This window comes from Cheilinus undulatus, linkage group 11 (genome assembly GCF_018320785.1).
Source record: "Cheilinus undulatus linkage group 11, ASM1832078v1, whole genome shotgun sequence".
NCBI classification, from domain to species: Eukaryota; Metazoa; Chordata; class Actinopteri; order Labriformes; family Labridae; genus Cheilinus; species Cheilinus undulatus.
The window spans coordinates 45211269-45230510 of record NC_054875.1 but is presented as its reverse complement, the minus strand read 5'-3'; the positions used below and the strand labels follow the sequence as shown (position 1 = coordinate 45230510).

The window sequence follows — 19242 nt, the reverse complement described above, 5'->3', positions numbered from 1 at the left end:
TGTTGTTTTTTTTTGTTTTGAAGTCACCCAAGGTTGTAGGCAGGTCAGCCGGTGTGTGGCCTCCAGTGATCTGACAGTCTGGCTGAGTCATCTAGTGTTTACGTTCAGAGGATTAACTCGTCTAGTGTGTGGCCAGCCTTAGTTAGGATACAGGAAGTGTTCCCACAAGTTACCACAGTATTCACAGACTACAGCATACAACACGCCAGTGTTGCAGCATCGTGCCATATGATGTGCCCCAATTACTGCCCCTCAAGCCCCTGCTGGGCCAGGTGCTTGTTTGAGAGTTGAGAGTCCACTCAGGGCTCACCTGCCCAGGTAAGTGAAGAAAACAATAACAGCAGTGATATTTCACCTGTTGCTGAGGCCTCCCCTTAGCCGGTTCCACATCTCAAATGGAAAATGGTGATGAATTCTTCTGTACTCTCAAACAGAGATGCTGCTCGGCAGCTGAGATGTGCAGAACAGCTGTTTTCTCTGAAAAACACTGCCTGATGCAGCCGGCTGTGCAGGGAGTAGGTAGACACACCCACATTTGTATATAGAATATAAGGCGATCGTCTGGGTGCATGTCAGATATACCAGTGTGTTTTAAGCTTGCCTGTTTTGCTGCTTCCTGTGTGGTGCCAGAAATCGGGAATGTTCCCATTAAACTACTTTCCCAGTCAGTAAAATACAGATGCAAACTGAGACTAAACCAACCAGTCAGTACAATCTCTCTATTGTGCAGGCAAGCATCAGCTGCAATCACAACAGCCATCTCAAAATAAAGCCAAGTGCCATCTCTTTAAAAGCACAAACTTCCATAATTCTCTCAGTTCATCAGGTACGTACCTGCCCCTCACACATGTCCAGCAGGGCGGCCCGGTCGCGGGCGGCCCGGGCCAGTTTACTCTGGAACAGTTTGCCGTCAAAGAAGCCCCATGGACAGCAGTGCTCCCATGGCAACGGCTGGCCGCACACATCATTAATGAACAGCGCTGTGTCAACGCCGGCCATAAAGAGAGAAGCCAGCTGCACACCACGGGCATCCACCTTCTCCACCTGACAGCAGACACACAAACGGAAGAATTAAAGCATTGTAAGACTGAAGGCAGAGGAGCTGCAGGACAACCAGAATAGTACGAGTGTCAGAACAGGAAAGTTGTGAATCATGATGGCTCCAACACATGGTACGTGGGCGCACACTTCAGATGATTCCAAAATACTTTTAATTTTAACACAGAAATGACTTAAATTAGTCAAAGGAGAGTAGTGAAATCAGCTCTACCGCTGAGTTTGAGGATGCTCTGATTTTGCATGCAGATGATTAGTTTTCTCTGATGAAACTAGGTCTGCATATGAGGAAAACATGATGTGCACAAACTCACAGTATCTATCTTTATAACACCAACAGATTCAAGGCTAACTGCAAATTACCTTTAGCTTCATGTGACTGCATCAAAATAATGAGAAAGCAGTCATTATGCACAGGATTTGCATTGCTTATTTGCATCCAAAATAGACTTATTTATAGGAATTAATCCAGACTTTTGCAAGATAGAAATATTGGGATTCAGCCATTAAGATTAATAGTTTAACTGTGGTTCTGTAGGAGATACGGTTTAACACACAAGGGTCCATTTACACTGTGAATGTAGAACTGTATCAATAAAATCACATGGAGCAGAGAGCTGGTTTTGCAGCTCTGCTTCTTCACCAGCCACCCCCTGCATGTGTAAACAAAAGTTAAGAGTGTGCTGATGAGCCAAACTGACTGGCAGCAACTTGAACGACTGAAGATTTAAACGTTGTTGTGCCTCTAAATTCTGTGCAACTCAAAAGTGCCCCAACAAAAGGAACATATCATGAGCACAGACTGGAAATAAAATGAGAAATGTGTGTAGGATTGTTCATGTTATGATGAATGATTAACAACTATGTTGGCCAGAGGACTTAGATCTTACCTTGAGCTCTTGTAGCTGGTCGGGTTCATAGAGTTGACTGGAAACAGCCTGAGCCAGAAAGGCATCCAGCTCATGTCTCTGAAGAATCCTTCCTCCAGGCCACTGCATCATATACCTGAAAGGAGCACAAACAAGCTCAGTGTACTGCCTGTTGTAAAGAGGCTGTAAACTTGGCAAAATGTCTAAAGAGGCACAACAAAACAAATAGTTATTGTAGAAATGGTGAAGAGTGATTCAGAAACAGAGTAGCATGAGGCACTCATAATAATCATTTACTCTGAGCTTTCTGCTCTAATGACTGGAAAGTTCTCTAGAACAATTTACACACAGAAGTTCTGTTAAAACCTGCTCTTTTGCAATTTGAGAACTCTTAATGTGCTGGGAACTTGTAGCTTGATATGATAAATGCTTCTCTGACTGAATTAAAAATGACATTTTTCCATTTTCCACATCAGCTTTTGGGGTTCCATTGCTTTGGTTTATTAAATCATGATGCTATGAAGGTAGAGGGTTTCATGGTCAGTGAATGTTAGCCATTGGCACTAAATGCTAATAGGCCATTTAGCCTGACTTTGCCTCAATGACACCAGAGGAATAGTGGTTTGCAGTTACCATGCCATGTTTTAAAAAAGGAGACACTTGCTTTTATAAACAGTAATGTTAATGATGATAAGAAAACAGTATTGCTACAAGAATTGTACCAACAGACATACAAAACTGATGCTGCTAGCTTAGCTACAACCCAAATTAAGATAAACTAGTAGAGAAACTGATAGACAATAAAAAGTTTCTTCTCAGTTTTTGTGTTAAACTTTAACATGATACGGGTTAATATTGGCAAATATTTGATACCGAAAAATGTAAACATTTCCTAGGAACCCAATACTGGGTCATTTCTTGCTACTTTATTTCAGAAATTGCAAAAAAACTGCAGTAGGCCATCTTAACTGGCCGAATGCAACACAACTGAGGGAGCACTCACATTCGTGAATCCTTACTATGCACAAACACACTTGAACCTCAGAGTCCAGTTTGTTTCAGTAGTGTGAGAACTCCCTACCAAGCTCAAGCATGGTATGCTTTTTTTAGCATCGATGGAAGAGGTGGTATTCGTAACAGTACGATTGTTTGTGCACACATGCACACAGGCACAGGAGTACAGCAAGGACGTGATGTTGAACCAATATATGCAGATATTTATCTGCAATCATAAGAAACAGTAGCTGCAGTTACATGAGCATTTTTTTCACAATCAGATTAAATTCATTCGGATCAGAGATTAAAACGTCTCTGTACACATGGATGCTGGAAGATACAATCTGATTCAAACGCACGTGCTCATGCATCTCAATCTGATTTGAATAAAAATTTTCTGGCACGCTGTATCGTCCCACCGGTTAAATCTACCGACAATTTGCTGTAGAAGAAGAATTTCTTATTCAAATCATTCCCCCGCGGAAGTATTGGATTGTTCTACTCACCCGTGTCTGTACTTTATATTATCTTTAATTCTACTTTATTTTACTTTAAAATGGACCTTAATCATGTGCTGCAGACAGTTCTGTCATTTCTGGTGTTTTCCCTGTTGAGAAGCAAGCTCAGCAGTACATACTACTGCAGTCTATCCAGAGGGAGAGAATCAGGAAGCAGAAAGACGTCATGTCATGTGGGGCAGACATGCACAGATACCCCTCAAACAGGGAGAGATGATCAGATCATGTGTTTTCATGGACGCTGATCTGAAAGAGGATCACATAAACCACCCCTCTCTTTTGGAATGAAATTTCGTTCCGAATGAGCCAGATCAGAAGATTTGATTCCAAATAGAGTGTACATATGAGGCATTTTTATTCAGATCAGGCATTTTTTTTCTGATTACAAGTGGTCCTTGTAAACATAGCTAGTGACAGCGTGTTAACCGACTTAAACGATCCAAAATAAGCCACTTGAGCAACTTCTATGATGCCAGTATATTTCTCCATTGCGCTGTGAGAGTACAGCGGGTAACCCATGCGTCTTATTACACGGTGATGATGCAGCCATGCTCAGACCAAGCTTGTAGCAATGTGATTGCAAGCAATTGGGGAACTGGGTGGGGGGATCATGCTTCAGCACAGGATAGTGCCACTGGCCCTTGTGTCAGCCCTAGACTGTCAGCCTTTGAGCTGGTTTTATGCTTGACGCATCTTTGAGTGTCCGCACAGCAAACATGATGTAAAATCATCAGAATTAGCCCTTTGAAGGTGTCCCATACGGCAAACTTTTGGTTGGCAGCACATTACTGAAGTTTTCACAGACGTGGATGCACCAGACAACAAAAAGAGCTACAGACTTGATTTTTGAAGGTAATGCCCCCTAGCTTTTGAGAGGAATATCGGTGTGGAGCGAGGAGGAGGCCAGCTACCTGTGACTCTGACTAGATCACCACTGCTCCATCTCTTTTGCTTGTAGAAGGGTCTAATCAAACATCTTACTGATGAACTGGTTTTTAAAGCTCCGGTACATTGTTCTTTAAATAAATAAAATGCCTGCCTTGTTTTACATGTGGTATCAAAAAATAAGGAAAACATAAGCCTTTGGAAAATAATTTGGCAAGAGTGCGATGTGATGTCTGATGCCTGCATGCTGTTAGGACATGATTTTACACCAAAAGATGTGACAAGAAAAAAACAATCTGTTCAAGTTGGTATCAGCTCAATTTTCACACCCAGTGCATCTCTGTCCAAGAGTTTTTAATGCATACAAGCCTCTCCCTGTCTCAACTTTCATGCCTATCTGAAGTCCTTATTTATTTGAGGCCATAAATGCCTCGCTGAAACAGCTTCATACTGTTAGAACACATGGATTTTATCTACACACTGAATAAACTGAGAATGTTGTACCTGAGCACACAGCACATGAGCAGCAGATGCTGGGGGACCTGTGCTGGGTTGAGGAGGGCTGGGCAGTCAGAGCGTAGGCATGCCAGGAAGGCCCTGGTTCTCCTAGAGCGGTCCTCGCTGGCTCGACCCAACCAAAGGCGCCGCAGGTTGGGACAGGTCCACTCCCGGAAACATAGGGCTGGGACCAGCTCTGGAGTCAGAGCCGACTTGGCTTTGCCGCTGCTCCACTCTTTGACGATCACCGGAGGAACTGAAACACAGAGGACAAGGGAGTGTTGGTGTCAACATGTACACAGTAAATGTAAACAGAGCAAGGTGGCGTTTCAGTGCTGTTACCATACAGCTAAAACAGGCAGAGGGTCAATCTGTTTTAAAAACAGGAATTTAGGAAACCTCCAGTCACTGAGGAAAAACTAGTTTTACACATGTCAGATATGTGAAGGAGCAATTTAATCTCAGCAGGTTGAAGAAGGTAGGTTCACATACTTGCTTATGAGCGTGTCTTTTTGATAAAGCTCCAGTTACTAAACAGTCCATCAGTGTCATGAAATTAAAGCAGCATTGGTTTTCCCACGGTAGATATTACATTCTCATGAATGACGAATGAGAAAGGCTCTATTACACCATAAGGCAGCAGTAAGCCTGTAAGCAAAAACAGAATCCTACAGCAGCTACACCTAGATGAAATGTAGTCACCATATAAAGCACTAGCTCCACCTATGTTTGGCAAAATGACAAATGTCCTCTGCTGTATGGGTGAGCAGTAAACCAGTATCAATACCATCACTGGTACTGTGCTCTGCTACAGTATGGATTTTTGCAACACTGTCAATACCAATTTAAACACAAGATTAGATGTAGTGCACACATAAGGCAACACTGCTGACACTGATAGCCCTCTCATTTATGTTTCAGACTCTACCCATTGTAATTCTATATAAATAAAGTAATTAAAACCCCCAGCATATCTGTATCTAATCTAAAAAACAAAACAAAAGCAAAGGCAGGAGGTGCTTTATGCTTGATGACCTGATGGCACAGAGTTTATGATAAAAAGAGAATAGGAGCACAGTAATATAGGAAATATAGGAACTTTTTCAGGCCTTTCTAACAAAAATATGTGCACCATGCCTGTCCACAATGCCCCCAAGAACCAGCTGAGAGAAGAATCAGGAGGGCCATATCCATTTCCTGAGGGGAGGCAGAGACAGGGGCGGAGTCAGACAGCTAATTAACATTAACAGCCACAGACACAGAAACAGCTCGTTCTAAGCTGGGCTGACACAGAGGGGTATTATATATATGCAAAAATACAATACTGGAGTGTTTTCTTCAGAAAAAAACATGTCGCAGGCATCTTTTGGGGACCTCTGAGACCAATGTAAACTTGTTTTAAAGGGGTAAAATATGTGACCTTTAAGTCCAAGATGTTACAAAGAAGTGAGCTGTTGCTGTGACTGGTGGCTACAGGAGGAGCTTTAAATCCTGCAACTATGTTTACTCAGAGCAAATTAAAGATCTGCTGAAGTTAGTTAATTTGACGATAAACAGGTCTTAACTCCTATGAGTTCTTCAAATTAAAAGTCCCCTGTTATAGTGCTGTCAAAATGCTTTGATTATGAAACAGCCATATCAGGAAATGTGGTGTTAGCTTAATAAATTAGCTTAATAAAACACTTTGGAGAAGAAACTGAACTTCAAGCTAAAGCTGTCAGTGTTATTGCTTTAATCACAGTTATTTAAGGTGCACAAATTGTGAATTACTTTTAGAAAACCAATGCTTTATTGTCCCTTCAAACACACTTAAGTTATACCATTTCCAGAAGCCACAGTGATGTAAAACAAGTCCACCAATGTTTCTTTGTCTTATTTCAGTTAAAAAATACACTCAGACTGCTCAGTGGACAAGTCAAAAGCCATCGGTTCCCTTTTTCTTTTTTTATCAAATATTTGCCTTTACACTAATCCCTTTTCAATCCTTAACAAGTTCCCTTTTTATGGTCAAGTTCTTTTCATAATCTTTAATCGACCTAATGTTCTTTATTTTCTTAAAAATAAAGGAAGTCCTGTATCTAAATAGGGAGCCAATAATCCTTAATTTAAGACAAAACCAAAAAAAGCAAAGTTGGTTCTAAATGCAAATAGTGGAATTTCAAATACAACAAAGAGGGGGAGATTAATCGCAAGTAAAGAAAAAAACAGTTTGAACCATACAAATTATATTACTAAATAGTGAGGACTGACTACACAAAAGCAGACAGGAGCACTGCATCATAGGCTTGATTGAGTGGAGAGAGAGGGTTGTAGCATGTGATTCTGGTTTTATAATCATAATTCCTTATAAGTGTGTAATATCATGATATCGAACTGTTAAGACATAGCGCAATATATTTTCTGGGTCATATCACCCATCTCTACTCTAAAGGGAAATATTCCTCTGTTTGATCAGCGTTAGTAAGAGACTCTTGTAGGACATATAAGCAGACACTTAACCACTGCAGATCCACTTCTCATTCATACAGAGAATGGCAAAAGGACAAACTGCTGCCATTAGGATTTTACTGACACTGCTGAAGTTAGATTCAGTATTTGAGGTCTATTACTTGTGTACTTGTGCTCAGAGCCTTTTCTGATTCTATTAATATTTTGAAACGAGAACATTACATTTTCAATGATTCATCAGAGATTCAGCCCTTTGCCTAGGTAGCTCAAGTTCAGTGCACTTGCAGAGCTGCTGCCCTTAACAAAGCTCCCACAACAGCCTACAGGGAAGCAAACATTTGCATCCTGGTCATAGATTAATCAAAAAACTGTGGTGCACCACTGAGTATCTGCATCGTCGATGCCCTGTGGACAAATCTTTAAGGTGAAAAAGCATACAGATTCTACTCAGGGCATTGACTTTTAGAGGGCAGCTCTACAAGTTATTGATGCACCGGGCAAAGCTGCACTTTTTAAACCTCCAGCTTTCAGTTCACTTTCCAAAAAGCTGAAACATGAAACTGGCACTCTGCATGCACTGGTCCTTAAACAGGCTCATTCTGCATCTTATAATGCTGCTGAAAACTCTTAACTTCCTATTCTCTGATCAGAGTCTGCAGTTTAGTATGACCAGGAAACTTTACAATCACATCTGGAGAAGGCACCATGGATTAAATCAACATTTGGATTGAACTTTAGATCTGACTGTAATTTGAATATGATATTTAGGGTGATCATATCTGATAGGTATGGGGAAATAAGCTTAAAAGGCCAAAACTGATACTGTATAGAGCAATCCTGTTAAGTTCTGCGGTAAAGTTAACCACTTTAAAATGGAGCTCTATATAGATTTATTTTGCCGCCTCGGGGGTTTAGTTTCAATAGTGGCAATCAATTATTTATCTGTAATCTAACTCAAATTTTATAGATTTACTCAAGAAAATATGGGCCTGTGTTTTCACTTAGAAGTAAGTTCCAATAGCTAGCCAGCCGTCTACACATACATACTGGCTTAACAATAAACACAAAACTGCCATTATGATGTCACCTTGATGCCCCAATAAGAATACTTAATGCTCAGAAAAAAGACAAACTAGAATTGTGGATGCATGTCATCTACATCAGTCTCCAGGCTTTTTTATTTAGCCCTTTTCTAAATTCCCAGACACAAATAAGAGAATAAATGTGGGCTTGCTTGTGTAAAGCCCAAACACTGTATTTATGTGTTTCAGTAGCAGGACCAACCTTCCAGGGGAGTCCTTTTGCGGAGAGCGAGCCTCTCCAGGCGGCGGTGTGTTTCAGCCAGACTGAAGAGGACACCGTACGCGTACTGTCTGGCAGTGCGGAACAGCAGAGAGGCAGGCGGCAGCTCGGAGTTACACTCATCCTCTATACACACTGGCATCTTCATCTCTCCCTGAGGGGAGGGTGTGGTGGGAGAGAAGAAGGAGAAAAAGAAGAATGTTATGATGCTATATAGAGGAGTAGAGGAGGGTTCTAGTATCATTTCAAACGCAAAGACCTCAGGAATACTTACCTACATTTTCTATAAATATGCCTTTTATCTTTCAAACAAGAGCACATTTTTTCCTTCCCTTTCAGGGTCCTAACAAACCTTAAAATTTTGACCTTTTTTATCAAGAGGCTGAAACAAAAATAACTTTTTTAAAATTGTGGGAATTGTGATTACCTTTACTTCAACTTGCTTTGGTTTTAATAATTTTATGATTAAAAGACATCAGGAGAAATGTTTATCAATGATTATTTTCCAATGAAAAAGAGATGCTGGCAACCCCAAAGTAGATCTTTGTATTTAAAAGTCAGATGGAACAGACTTCTTGTTTTCAGTTAGAAGCCCTGACTGGATAAAAATGACAGCAGCAGGCTGACAGAGATTTAAAATATTTTCCACATTGTGTGTTAAATGTCTGTCAAAACTCAAGTCGGAGAGAGGGGAGAAAGGTGCATGCTTCAGGAACAGGGCGAGTGGAGCAATAGCTTGTCTGTGTCTTTAATGAGCCAACAACAGTTTGGCCGAGCAGTGAGTGGCAAATGTCTGTAAAGGGTTAAAATACAATAACCTTTGAAGGATGAGGCTTTCCCTCCTGAAAACATACAAAAGCTGTCTGATTTGTTGATTCTGTCATTTCTGTTATAAAATGTTTGCAGACGTAGCAGCAACAGTACCATTACTTTTACTAAGATAGTGCAGTCCACAATAAAAAGAGTCAAATCAAAACAAATCAGTAGACTATTGTCATCTGTACAGTCCTCGAGTGTGTAGGCCCCATCTATGTGAGGGAATATATTCTATATTTTACATATTTTAGGCATATATTCAGAATTTTTTGTGTTATTCTGTGGCCTGTTAAAGCTCTCCGATGCAGCAAACCTTTCAAAACAAACATTTTTTTGCTTATTAAAACAACAGTTAGTTGCAGCTCTACCAAACTACAAAATGAAAGTTCATGCATAACAATTAACCTAGTCAAGAAAGTCCTCAAACAGCCTATTCCAGGCCAAAAAACATTCAAACAGTGAAAACAGCTTTACCCCACAGCCTTTTAAGTCAAAACTCTTCACCTTTTTTACTAGCTTAGGTTATAGTTTATGCTACAGTCAGCAGTACATCAGAGGTAATATTAGTCACAACTGGAAATGTTCACTCAATATTCAGCCATCACGGTGGGCAATCTGTGTGTGTGTGGAGGCTTACTGATGACGATGCAATGATTGTCCAAAACTGGGAGTAGAGGACTGCAGCAGATGCAGAGAAATATATCAAATCAACCTAATAAAAACCATCCGTTTCAACATGAATGCTAAATCTCAATTGGTGCATTTACAGGGGGGATGTATGGTCAGCAAATTTGTAGGTGTGCAGGTGATTTTTATGGAGTTACATTACTTAGGTGGCATGCCAAAGTATCATCTCTGTTGAGAAAACATTGCAGCTCAGTTTCTGCAATCACCAAACACATTTTTAAGTTTTCATTTATCAATTATTTGCCATTAATTTTCTATTTCCCTTATCTCAGCTAATTGTTAGCTTGGTGCATATCAAATACCAACAAAGACTGTTAATAACAAAGGGAGACAGAAGCCATTGTTTGTCGCTTCAATAGTACAAAAGCAACATGAACTTTGAAGCTGCTGGGTAAAAAAAATCCTGATTGCATAATCTAAAAATTTGGATCATGCGGCTGTTTTCTTTTTAAGGAGCTGAGGTCTCAAACGTTGAATACATTCATGCGCAGACTGATAAATCATGACTTATCTGAACGAGTAAAGTGTGAGTACCTTGGTCAATATGTGGAAAATCTGGGGGTACATCAGTCCTCTTCTGTGTCTGTGTTCAGCTACACGAAGAACCTCAGCGCTGACCTGCAGCAAAAACAATAATCACTGGGACTTCACTTCATCACATGACCAATACCTTTAACTGTTATGTGAATATGTGTTCTCTTACCTGAGGTAAAGGGGGTGTGGTTATGTCCATGTGACTCCGCGTCGCCATAGACAACAGTGACGGAATGTTTGACCCGCTCCCGTTGCCTTGGGAACCGTCTCCAGAGGCAGAGCCCCCTCTACCAGCGGGATCCTCCCACCGAGAGGGCTTGTCCGTCAAATGGCTGAAAGGGAGAAAGACAGAGAGGGTTCATGGGAGTGTTTAGTCAGCCTGAGCTGGCACTCGTCACATCTGCGTGTTTATATCATAACAGAGTTTCTGCAGAGAAAGCATTTCCTCACATACATTCAGAGCATGATACAGACGTCTGAGAGGACACAGGAACAAAAATACGCTTCGCAGAAACTACTGACATTGCAACAACTATACAGAGTCGTTTAAAGTGGGACACCTTTAATTTTTGGACATCATTATCATTTTAAATCAATATCAACAAAAACTACCATTACTGTTCCTACCCCCCATGATACTTTGCATGAGTTCTGGGTGTGACTTCTGTCAAACCAATGTTTTTCATAGTAATGAGACACATACCCTCATCACAACGCACATTGGAAATAACACATGTACAGGCATCATCTGTTAGACCTCAAACGAGATTATGTGATATTTCCTCTGCCTTTAACATGAAGACACAACCTCAGATAGTCAGTATAGTCAGCCACTAGGAAAAAAATATGTTTCTTTATCTACTATATCACCGGAAGTTCCACCCATAACCATAATTACAGTAAAACCCCCAGGAATAAGGTGGATTATGACTTAAATGTTATTGCTTTCTTCTATATCCTGTTTGAAAATATACAAATGTATCTTATAAATTAACTATCTTGCACAGCCCCACTCAGTAAATTTTCTATTGCTCCTTCACAGCAGCAATAATCCCAGAAACACTCAACTGCAGCTAGCTACTTTACACCAAACTTTTGACAAAAAGTGAGCCAGTCTACAGGTATATGATAAACTTATGCACTGAATTGTAAGAATGGCTGAGATGATGATGTAGTTATTTTAGCGAAGTCCCAATCAACCTCTCTGGACCAAACCAGCGTCTTTGATTTCTGCTGAAACTGAGCACCTTCAAATATGAATATCTATCAAAAAGCTGGTAAAGTCAATATCTACCTGATGAATTTTACATGTAAATCAGTTTGTTTTCCACAAGTTAGTAGATCCAAGCACCAGCAGTCCTGGCTTAACAAATTCATCGTATGGGGCTTACATTACTGGTGTATGAAATTAATAAAACTAATTTAGATTTTACATTTTCTTTTGATCCTCTTCGCTTATTGTTAAGTTTCCCTGCATGTTATGTGTAGCTACACTGCTGAAAATATAAATGAATGAGGCAAAATAGCCACAAGCGATGAGGCTAACATCACCTCTTTAAAAGCTTTTCTCCTTCATTTTGTAAACATAATTTTGATGGAAAACATACTTTTTCTAATTCCACACTTAGTTAAATTCCTTCATTTGCTTAAGGTCAAAATCTAAGTGTATAATGCCCACAGCAATATCACATCACAAGCAGTTTATTCATATATAACTGTTGTTAGCCAATTTCACTACATTCATTGGAAGTAAACAGCTGTGTTTTTGTTCACTGTGAGGTAAATTTGCCAAACCTATCAGCCTCAGCCGCCTACGGATCATTAAAAGCATAATAACAGAGAGATTTGTGACAGAAAACAGATTTCTGTCTCTGCTCTGGCACAGAGCCAGGCAGCCACACACTGGCCAGAGTTCACTAGAAGGTCAGGGGGCAGGCTAATAGCTGAAGTCTACTTTTTACTTGAGCCAGATGCAGCAGGAACAAACATCTTTCCCACTGAAGTTGTGTTTTAATCCATGTTTCACTTGTTTTTAGAATGATTGAAAGAGGTTGACTGTGGCTTAGTCTCTCTCAAAGCAGCAACTGTTTAATCTCTCCACTCGGTTAGCATGGAGATGCTAAGAATGGTAAAGCATCTGATGACAGTCACATTCTGTTCCTGCCAGGTCTGTCATAACAAAAGCCTCTTATTTAAATCATCCTTGAAGACTTTTATTTTGAAGAGCAACATTGGGGAATGGATTGTTTTCAGCAGCAACTTAAAAAACAAAGACGTCTCATAAACGGAAGAGAGACATAGATTTGCATGACTCCGAAAAATAGATATAGGGAATACTTGAAGAATTTAATACAGGATGAGAAGGCGTGATGTCAGCGCATTCAACTACTTGCTGCCTCATTTTTCACGACTTTCGAGCTTTACAGGGACTTTAATTTAACAAAATAGCTAACAGCCTAGTGTAATTAATGCAATTAAATTCTGAATTTGCTTCCATCAGTTGCTTTAGCATTTTACAGATAGGCTGTACATTTTATCTTTCTCTTTATATTACAGTACATTCTCTTTACAGTTCTTCCTAAATTCAACCTTTAAATCAGCTGTTTGTGGACCTCTCCACTGACAAAGTGTAAAGCTTAGCTCTTCTGTGATTAGTCTAAACATGTTATGTAAGGTTATCTGCAGCACCTAAATGCCCAAGTCTTCTCCACTTTAATGTAATCCAGAAGCTCAAACTGTGCTGGCGCTGAAGATGCTGTGATTTGGACTTCTCTATTAGGATTTCTTACTTTGCGTTGCTATCGTTGGGCTCATCTCCATCCGATGACGAGGAGGGAGACGGAGAAGGACCGGACTGAGCGCCGGTGTGATGGTTGGGTAATCGACTTCCTCCCTGAGCAGAATCGTATGGAGCAGACCAATCGGAAAAGCCCATCTTGCCCGTCAATGAGTCATTGCAGTCTTGGGACGGCGGCGGGTTCTGGAACAGAGGGTTGGAGCCAGGTCCGTATGGTGCATTTTGATAGGGTGGCTTAAACCCCGGTACCTGGGGAGGAGGGAACTGGACGAGGGAGAAGGGAAGACATGGAAAAAGGAAAGGAGTAGAAGGGAGAGGAAGGGAAGAATATGTCTGAGGGACGGGAACTCATGCTGTCCTATTTTGATGGTTAGATGTTAGGGAATGGACAGGACAGAACCCTCCTCCCTTTGGCTAATTTTTTCCTTAAACAAGCACATGTCACAAAGGGATGTCAGAGAGCAACTTACAAATCACACGTTAACAAGAAAGACGAGGTCTACCTGATTCTTTCCAGGCTGCATCGGTCCCATGTGACCAGGTGGTCCCCCAAAAGGATTGGGTCCAAACCCAGGTACTAAAGCAGCGATGGAGAGAAACAAGAGTGATGTAAATTAACTTGTACAATGATTACATAACAGTGTGGGCGGCTGGATCTGTTTCCTTCTACTCACAGATGAAAGACGAGGGCCCCATGTTGGGTGAGCGTGGTTTGGAGGCAGCAGAGAAATACTCCACAGCTTTCTTGAATCGCTCCACCTTGTCCTCCATACGAGACTGGAGAGAAAGAAATAAAGGATAATGTTGAATACATCAAATACCGGTGTTACTGCATTTCAATGAACTACTCCTTAGATCAAATCAGAGATCAGGAAGAAACTGAAGTTATAGCTTATTAAACAAAAGGAGTTCCCCAAAATTAACTACTTTAATGTGTAAACCTTTTGCTTTTTTGTTGAAGCACTGGTCTTGTATGTCATCATGTTGCTCCCTCTGAAAATGACCTGATAACGCATAATTTTATTTGCCAGTATGAGAATGATGGAAAGCACACTACTAATGCAGTGAGATCGTATTTGGAAAGAAATATAAATCACTCACAAAAATGAATTCCTATAATTCTGAATTGACTCAAAATGTCCAAACATCAATATCTACAAGTGGGCTTCATTTCAGCCTAAATAAATTTCCAACAGCAGTTCGTTCAAGCACAGCAAACCTCACTGCTAAATTCCTCATTAGCTGTGCCGTTAGTAGGGCTGCAGCAATAGATTCTTTTAGCAGTCGAGTATTCGATCTATTTGTTTGATGATTAATCGAGTACTCTAATAAGAAATATTGCATTTCTTTAATCAGTCACTTCTGCCTTTTCAAGAGAAATAGTACTAGACAAATGATAAAAGAAGCTGGGTCCCTTAAATGAACTACTCAATATTAAAAACTGGTATTAACAGATTCTCCAAAGAAAATATATTTTACAAAGTGCAATGAAGTTCTGATGACAGTTTACATTTCTTAAAGTTACAAGGGAAGGAAGTTAAATAATGACATATTTAGGGTTTTAGGGATCCTTTATCAGGAATTATTTGGTGCCAACACCTTATTTCTTTCATTGTAGTTTATTTCTATTTTCCAAGTTGTCATCAAAGTAAAGGGAGACTTAATCATTTTAAAATCCTCTATTTTATGCATGAATGTAATATTTCACATTATAGCAAGAATAAAGCTCCATCATTCACACAGCGGTCTGATGATGTCTGAAAGGTGAACCTTTAGATTATAGGAATATGGTCTATTTTCAAAAGGGTGTTCACTTTCAATTTCTGCACATTTTTTGTGAGTTCATCCACCATAAAATAAAAATCTGACCTTTAAAGACCATCCACTGACATGGAGAACACATTTTAAGGGATAAAGCTGCTTCTATGACCTGTTGAATTCTGACTGTATGATGTTGAATGTTAACCTACTTAGTCTCAGTCACTGTCTGTGGCAATAAGGTGTTTATATTTAATTGGTGTCAATTCATTATCAATTTAAGTCTTATCAAATCATTCGGGATGCTTAACATTTTGAAAAATATGCTGCAATCAAGACGTCAGTGTGCTGAATTTTAGATAATTTATAATTCAATGTATAACGTGCGCACACGGAAAAGAGAGAGAGAGAGACAGCGAGGGAGAGTGAGCGGGGGGAAGCATCAAAACAGGACTTGAATCGTGAAGCCTGACGGTGTTCTGTTAAACTGTCGGGTCAATCAGAGAAGTTTATGAAATTCCCTGAAGTCTGCAGACACAAAATGAGCGCTGCGAGTCATGCAGGCAGCGCGTAAACCCAGAGATCTGCGTAGGGTTACAGGTGCAGGCGTAGTGCCATATCTGACATGAAGCAACAGTCAGTGGATGCGTAAAAAAAAAAAAAAAGGCAGGACGAGTGCCTGTAAACATCACTGCATCAACTTCTCTTCCCTCGTGATTTTCACGCCTTGTATCATGCATGTTACGTTATAGTAACAGTGAAAACAGAGGCGTTGTGCCACACAAATAGCTGTCCGTGCAAAACACAGCACACCGCGCAACACGCAGTGTGATGTCAAGGCTACAGCATGGCCGTATATGGGTACAGGACTGATTTAAGCGCAGCCTCGAGCCAGACAATTTGCCTTGAGGAATTTTTAGAATTGAATTACCCACATAACTTGAGGAATCGTTTCAGCCCTAGCTGTTAGCATTAGCAGCGCTAGCTCCAAGTGTCAGTAATGTTCACATGGCTTTGTCTGGAGCTTTTCACGAGTGTCAGCTATCAGACAATCAGATTACAATTCACTTTATAACAGCCAGCTTCTATTTTGCTACCACTGTCTTGAAAAAATAGTGACTTGCAATGTGTGACTGACTGTTCCTGCTCATTTTAGATTTATTTTAACAGTGTACTATCTAAATCACGTAATTTTAGATTCAAATGATTTTTATATTTAAAACGTGTCAACTAGGGCTATCAAATGATTACATTTTTAATCCGGATTAATTTTAGAATGTCATCATCTCGTTCTACTGTTTTTTTGTGTCATTTTGGATTTTTGCAGCGATATCACTCACCATATATTTTGTGTGTGGCTGCTACTTTTGCAACAAAAATTTTAAAATGAAAGGTTTCTTTTATCTTTGTGTTCTCTAATTTGTGTTACCATTAAACCATTTAATTAAAAATGTTTGTGAAGGGTGCGGACCCCATGCAAGCGAGACTCCCAGGTTCAAATCCAGTCTGTAACTCCTTTCCCATGTCTCCTCCCCAGTCTCTCATCCCCGTTTCCCACTCTACCCACTGTCCTCCTCTTTCACATGAAAGCATAAAAAGCCCCAAAATATATTTTAAAAAAAGAGCATGGGAAAAATAATAGGATAACTCTTGCAACATGACTTTGTGAATGCAGCAGGTGATTTTCTTTTGTCAGTAATCAATTTCCCATCAGAAACTGTTGCTTCAGTATTCATAATATTGCAAGGAATTAAGTTTTAGAAGCTCAGCATTTCCTGGGGGAGGACCCCCTCTTATTACTAGTACCCTACTTTGTTCAGTGAAGAGGAAAAGAGCTTTTAGACTCCCCAATTTCTTTTTTGGATTTGCTATTCCTGCAGCCTGGAATCTTCTGAGGGAAAATTTATGTCTGTAAAGCTGGTCTCATTTTAAAAAAAATAAAGTAAATTAGAGGCCTTGGAGGAAGGTTGTAGATGTTTTGATTGATGATTTTCTGCTCTGTGACTCAGGAGTTGGTTGATCTGTGTTTGTAGTGTTTTTATGTTTAATGTTTCATGTCTGTAACTCTGTTAAATGTGCTGCTGTCTGCCCTGTCCAGGACACTCCTGTAGATGAGTCTTAATATCAGTGAGGTTTTCCTGGTTAAATAAATCTAAAGAAAATAAATACATAAATAAATAGCTGGCTACGTTTTCCCACAGACTGACAACTTCATATGGTTGTGAAAAGCCTACCTATGTCTATGGAGGCCACACATTTTCATATACATTAAGTTTGTAACTTAAGCATCTTTGTTTTAGGTTCCTCTATGTTAAATCTCTTACATTATTGTAAACACTAATAAAACACTACAAATGCAGGCTGAAAATGCATTATCTTGAACACATTTCATTAAGCTTTCAAGTATAAAATAACAATAATGATAATGTTACTGATAGAGCCAGAAAAAAGTAAGCTACTTGTGCTACTGTTCCTTCTGATAGCTTAACAGCTTCTCTCATTGGTAACTAACACAGCAAACACTGCAACAACCAGCCACAATAACATAAAACTAGATAATCCTGTTCAGCAGACCTACAGATGAGGTGTGGTGTAATTCTATAGCTCAGCAGCAATGTCTGAGGAAGTGTAGATGCTGACTCGGGGCTTTTGTGAACACAAATGACCCTATTTACCCATTAACAACAGTCTGGTTTTTATAGTCAAAGCTCAAGTTCAAGCATGCCCACTCATCTCTGTCAAACTGCTTTAGAACGTAAAGTCAATTTAACTTGAAACCAACAATCAGATGTGGAAAAAGAGCAATATATGTTAGCTAAAATGTACTGATGACCTACCTGTGACTGTTTGAAGACATCTCTGGCAATGGCGTCGAGGTTTCCTAGATCTTTGATGGAGGAGACGTACTCTGAAACGGCCTTGATCACCACCTCGCAGGGTGGCAGCACCAGCTGATGGGCTCGCACCTGAAAATGGAAACACAAAGGTCTTACTCCACATTCACCTGGGATTACCCAAAAAGCTGCAAGAAAAGGAAGTGAAGGTGGAGAGGAAAAATGGCACCAAAGAGGGTCTTCATTTCAAAAGACAAGAAGAGTGCCTGTTATAACATCTAATGATTATCTCAAAGCAATTCACGATATATTTTTGTCTGAATGGTGGTGGATGTATGGTTTACTGCAAAGCAAACTGCCACAAAAACAAGCTTGAGCTTTGAAGAGCAGTAACATGCTCTATCTGGGTTTTTAGGTTTCTAGTTGTAAAGTATTATGTGTGCACAGTATTATAGAACCACAAAAACAGCTGTTTTCCAACCAAGCTGCTACCCTACCATGGAAAATTACTTCAAGTTAGAAAAACAGTATCACCTAACAGGCTGATAATTTTTAGACCAATGCTGATGATGTTTTAACACGCCATTCAACACTTGTGCATCACTGTTACACAAGACAATACAGCTCAATGGTCTTTTCTGCTTACCGGTGTTATTGTCTGTTTTTCATACAGTGAATAAGTCAAATTATTTAACACAGATATACAGGCAAATACTAGACATTTTTTTTGGGGGGGGGGTGTTATATGTAAATATCTTGGCAAAGAAGCATAAACTATAGTGATACCCAGACTGATAGGCAACCACTCATTATCGTCCAACGTTATAAAAAATATGTGATTGAAATATAGGAAATAATGCTTGTAAACACTGTTCCAGTCACCTAGTTAATACTCTGGTGTCTGCAGCTGAGAAGCACTGTGTGTATGGTGTAGTGTAACAAAATATCCAGAATATTCATTAAGCTGCAGTCTGTCTTTTTTGGAGACTCTTAAAGGGTAAAAAAAAGTTAAAACTGTCCTCCTGCGTGACAACATCCATTGCGTTCAAGTCCACTATTTGCAGTAGTTCCTGTGCAGCTGTGCTGCTCTTCTGTTTCACTTCTACTAGTTATAATAGGGTCGCTGAGCTCTCAGACTGTGTTATTTGTTGTGCCACAGACTCACAGCCCACATCTCTCTGCCCTCAAACTTTGAGTCTTTTGAACCAAACCGGCACTCCACAAGGTTTATTTACTAAACAGTA

At 40.0% G+C, this 19242-nt stretch overlaps 1 protein-coding gene across 3 annotated transcripts in view; it reads right to left on the bottom strand.

Moving 5' to 3' along the window:
* The window catches only part of fam120c (family with sequence similarity 120C), a 49652-nt gene that overhangs the window by 13398 nt on the left and 17012 nt on the right, over window positions 1-19242 (bottom strand). For 2 of the 3 annotated variants that reach the window (XM_041799255.1, XM_041799257.1), the window contains exons 4-13: window positions 18002-18130; window positions 14081-14183; window positions 13910-13983; window positions 13399-13670; window positions 10779-10941; window positions 10610-10693; window positions 8555-8726; window positions 4829-5078; window positions 1947-2061; window positions 835-1044 (exon numbers count right to left, since the gene is read on the bottom strand). In XM_041799255.1, the coding sequence (XP_041655189.1) occupies window positions 835-1044; window positions 1947-2061; window positions 4829-5078; window positions 8555-8726; window positions 10610-10693; window positions 10779-10941; window positions 13399-13670; window positions 13910-13983; window positions 14081-14183; window positions 18002-18130 (1572 nt within the window). The remainder of the gene's footprint in view (window positions 1-834; window positions 1045-1946; window positions 2062-4828; window positions 5079-8554; window positions 8727-10609; window positions 10694-10778; window positions 10942-13398; window positions 13671-13909; window positions 13984-14080; window positions 14184-18001; window positions 18131-19242) is intronic. The other variant, XM_041799256.1, reaches the window with a different exon arrangement.